Consider the following 4,608-nt stretch of genomic DNA (forward strand, 5'->3'; position numbering starts at 1 on the left):
TTAAAGGAAACTTTATTCGTCGTTCAGTTGTCGGGCCAGCTGGATGTTCCGCGTCGGAGGTCGGAAGAAGCCGGAAGAAAGAAGATTGAAGATGCCGCTTGGAGGAAGACTTCGCCCCGATGGAGGACCTCTTCTTTGTCGCTTGGATGAAGACATCGCCGGGATGGAAGACCTCTTCTTTGCCGCTTGGATGAAGACATCGCCGGGATGGAAGACCTCTTCTTTGCCGCTTGGATGAAGACATCGCCGGGATGGAAGACCTCTTCTTTGCCGCTTGGATGAAGACATCGCCGGGATGGAGGACCACATCTGGATGAAGAGTTCGGCCTGGCTGGGTGAAGACGACTCAAGGTAGGGAGATCTTATGGGGGTTAGTGTTAGGTTTTTTTTAAGGGGGGTTTGGGTGGGATTAGAGTACGGGTATGTGGGTGGTGGGTTGTAATGTTGGGGGGTGGTATTGTGGGGGGGGGGTTTACAGGCAAAAGAGCTGATTACTTTGGGGCATTGCCCCGCAAAAAGCCCTTTTGAGGGCTGGTAAAAGAGCTGGTTACTTCTTAATTTAGAATAGGGTAGGGCATTTTTTTATTTTGGGGGGCTTTATTATTTTATTGGGGGCTTAGATTAGGTGTAAGTATCTTAAAATTCTTGTAATCTTTTTTTATTTTTTGTAATTTAGTGTTTGTTTTTTTGTAATTTAGTTTAGTTTATTTAATTGTATTTTAGTTTAGATATTTGTAGTTTATTTAATTTATTGATAGTGTAGGTGTATTTGTAACTTAGGTTAGGATTTATTTTACAGGTAAATTGGTAATTATTTTAACTAGGTAGCTATTAAATAGTTATTAACTATTTAATAGCTATTGTACCTAGTTAAAATAAATACCAAGTTACCTGTAAAATAAGTATAAACCGTAAAATAGCTACAATGTAATTATTAGTTATATTGTAGCTATCTTAGGGTTTATTTTATAGGTAAGTATTTAGATTTAAATAGGAATAATTTAGTTAATATTATTAATATTATTTAGATTTATTTTAATAATAATTAAGTTAGGGGTGTTAGAGTTAGATAGGGTTAATATAGGTGGCGGCGGTGTAGGGGGATTAGATTAGGGGCTAATGTATTTAATATAGCTGGCGGCGGGGTAGGGGGATTAGATTAGGGGTTAATAATTTTAATATAGCTGGTGGCGGGTAGGAGCTCACATTAGGTGGTAGGTAATGTAGGTGGCGGTGGTGTAAGGGGCTCACATTAGGGGGTAGGTAACGTAGGTGGCGGCGGTGTAAGGAGCTCACATTAAGGGGTAGGTAATGTAGGTGGTGGCGGAGTAAGGGGCTCACATTAGGGGGTAGTTAATGTAGGTGGCGGCGGGGTCCGGGAGCGGCGGTTTAGGGGTTAATACATTTATTATTTGGAGAGTGAAGGGGATAGCGGATAGAGGGGTATACGTGTCGGGCTATGTTTGGGAGGCATGTTAGACAGTACGGGAGATTTAATACTTTAGTCAGTTTTTGTAGGCGCCGGCAGTTTCTAAAGTGCCGTAAGTCACTGGCGACTCCAGAAATTTGTACTTACGCAGATTTCTGGACATCGCTAGTTTATCCGACTTACGGCACTTTAGCAATTGCCGGCGGGGTATATTGGATAGCTCGAGTTGCGAGCTGAAACTACGGGCGGCGCAGGTTTCCACGCTTGCGCCGAAACCTGCGCCGTATATCGGATTGCGCCCCTGGAGCACTACAGGACAGGTAATAGTGCTGCTATATAGTGCTCTTGCAAATAGATAACATTCTTGCAAAACTGCTGCCATATAGTGCTCCAGACACTGCACGCTCCTGAGCTTGCACCCCTACTTTTCAACAAAAGATACCTAGAGAACAAAGACAGTTTGATAATAGAAGTAAATTAGAAAGTTGTTTAAAATGCATGTTCTATCTGAATCATGAAATAAATAATTTAGGTAAAATGTCCTTATAACATAAATTACCTCTCTCTCACATTGCTCCCCCTCTCTCTTCCTACCGCAACCTCGCTCCCCACCTTCCGTACCTCGCTCCCACTCTCTCTCTCCCTTCCGTACCTCGCTCCCACTCTCTCTCTCCCTTCCGTACCTCGCTCCCACTCTCTCTCTCCCTTCCGTACCTCGCTCCCACTCTCTCTCTCCCTTCCGTACCTCGCTCCCACTCTCTCTCTCCCTTCCGTACCTCGCTCCCACTCTCTCTCTCCCTTCCGTACCTCGCTCCCACTCTCTCTCTCCCTTCCGTACCTCGCTCCCACTCTCTCTCCCCCTTCCGTACCTCGCTCCCACTCTCTCTCTCCCTTCCGTACCTCGCTCCCACTCTCTCTCTCCCTTCCGTACCTCGCTCCCACTCTCTCTCTCCCTTCCGTACCTCGCTCCCACTCTCTCTCTCTCCCTTCCGTACCTCGCTCCCTCTCTCTCTCTCCCTTCCGTACCTCGCTCCCTCTCTCTCTCCCTTCCGTACCTCGCTCCCTCTCTCTCTCCCTTCCGTACCTCGCTCCCTCTCTCTCTCCCTTCCGCACCTCTCTCCCTCCCGTACCTCGCTCCCTCTTTCTCTTCCTTCCGTACCTCGCTCCCTCTCTCTCTCCCTTCCGTACCTCGCTCCCTCACCTCTCTCCCTTCCGTACCTCGCTCCCTCTCTCTCTCCCTCCCGTACCTCGCTCCCTCTCTCTCTCCCTTCCGTACCTCACTCCCTCTCTCTCTCTCTTCCGTACCTCACTCCCTCTCTCTCTCTCCCTTCCGTACCTCACTCCCTCTCTCCCTTCCATACTTTGCTCCCTCACCTCTCTCCTTTTTCTCCCCCTTCCTTACCTCTCTCTCACTTTGCTCCCTCTCTTGCTTACCTCATGCTCCGTCTCTCTCCCTTCCTTACCTCCCCTCTCACTCTCCCCTTCCCTCGCTCCCTCTTTTTTTTCCCCTCACCCCTCTCTCACCTTGCTGCCTCTATTCCTTACATCGCTCCCTCCACACTCCCTTACCTCTCTCCCCCTTTCTTACCTCTCTCTCTCACGTCCCTTCCGTACCTCGCTCCCTCTCTCTCTCTCCCTTCCGTACCTCTCTCCCTTCCGTACCTCGCTCCCTCTTTCTCTCCCTTCCGTACCTCGCTCCCTCACCTCTCTCCTCGCTCCCTCTCTCTCTCCCTTCCGTACCTCGCTCCCTCTCTCTCTCCCTTCCGTACCTCGCTCCCTCACCTCTCTCCCTTCCGTACCTCGCTCCCTCTCTCTCTCCCTTCCGTACCTCGCTCCCTCTCTCTCTCCCTTCCGTACCTCGCTCCCTCACCTCTCTCCCTTCCATACCTCGCTCCCTCACCTCTCTCCCTTCCTTACCTCGCTCCCTCTCTCTCTCCCTTCCGTACCTCGCTCCCTCACCTCTCTCCCTTCCATACCTCGCTCCCTCTCTCTCTCCCTTCCGTACCTCACTCCCTTTCTCTCTCTCTTCCGTACCTCACTCCCTTTCTCTCTCTCTTCCGTACCTCACTCCCTCTCTCTCTCTCTCTTCCGTACCTCACTCCCTCTCTCTCTCCCTTCCTTACCTCACTCCCTCTCTCTCTCCCGTACCTCGCTCTCTCTCCCTTCCGTACCTCACTCCCTCTCCTCTCTCTCTCATTTTTCTCCCCCTTCCTTACCTCTCTCTCACTTTGCTCCCTCTCTTGCTTACCTCATGCTCCGTCTCTCTTTCTTCCTTACCTCCCCTCTCACTCTCCCCTTCCCTCGCTCCCTCTTTTTTCCCTCACCCCTCTCTCACCTTGCTGCCTCTATTCCTTACCTCGCTCCCTCCACACTCCCTTACCTCTCTCCCCCTTCCTTACCTCGCTCTCTCTCTCTTTCTCCCTCCCTTACCTCGCTTCCATTCCAGTATCTTGTTATCACCGTTTCTCTTTTACCTGGATCTATACCTCAATGTTTGTGCGTTTCTCACACCCTGCACACCCCTCTCTCTCCGTCTGACAGTCCACCCCTGACTTCCCCTCTCTATATCACGTACCTGGGTCAGGACCCGCTGCCGCCCCTGAAGCACACACAGTCTGGTTCGGGCATCCCTGACAAGCAGCTCCCTGTCCAGCCTGAGCGCTGGTGGTCCCCGGGCAATCTGTAAAACATAGCGGGTTAGGTTAAACTGTCCCTGCCTCAGCCCTCCCCAGCACCCCTAATCAGCGACACTCACGCTCCGGTGCATCTGTAGGTACATCAGCCATGCCACCACGTGAAACGCAAACACTTCCTTATTCCTTCCTATATTCATCGGCCACTTCCGGCATATTTTGCGGTTCAAGACTCGATTTGGGAAAAGCTTAGTATTTTTTTCTCTTTCTCAAATAACTTTAATGATATTGATTATGGGCACAAAATACTTATGAACCAGCAATTGCAATACAATTAACAGATTGTATTGTATGCGTGTATTTGCACACCATGTTGTGCACTCGCTTATACAGCTGTTTTAATTCAAGAAGCATTCAATACGTTACCAATTTCATATCTAGTCTGGTCATTATAAAGAGGTTTACTAAAACAAAAGAGAAGTCTTTTACATGTACAGAATGATTTATTTTTTAATTTGGATAGGTAATATTTTCAATATTTAATAA

General features: G+C 49.0%; 1 protein-coding gene across 1 annotated transcript in view; it reads right to left on the minus strand.

The window, feature by feature from the left end:
- NUBP1 (NUBP iron-sulfur cluster assembly factor 1, cytosolic) overlaps positions 1 to 4,265 on the minus strand; it is a 71,677-nt gene extending 67,412 nt beyond the window's left edge. Inside the window, exons 1-2 of the mRNA XM_053695273.1 lie at positions 4,185 to 4,265; positions 4,005 to 4,109 (exon numbers count right to left, since the gene is read on the minus strand). Of these exons, the coding sequence (XP_053551248.1) occupies positions 4,005 to 4,109; positions 4,185 to 4,215 (136 nt within the window). The 5' untranslated portion in view covers positions 4,216 to 4,265. The remainder of the gene's footprint in view (positions 1 to 4,004; positions 4,110 to 4,184) is intronic.
- Positions 4,266 to 4,608: the final 343 nt, after the last annotated feature.

This window comes from Bombina bombina, chromosome 11 (assembly GCF_027579735.1).
Source record: "Bombina bombina isolate aBomBom1 chromosome 11, aBomBom1.pri, whole genome shotgun sequence".
Taxonomy (NCBI): Eukaryota; Metazoa; Chordata; class Amphibia; order Anura; family Bombinatoridae; genus Bombina; species Bombina bombina.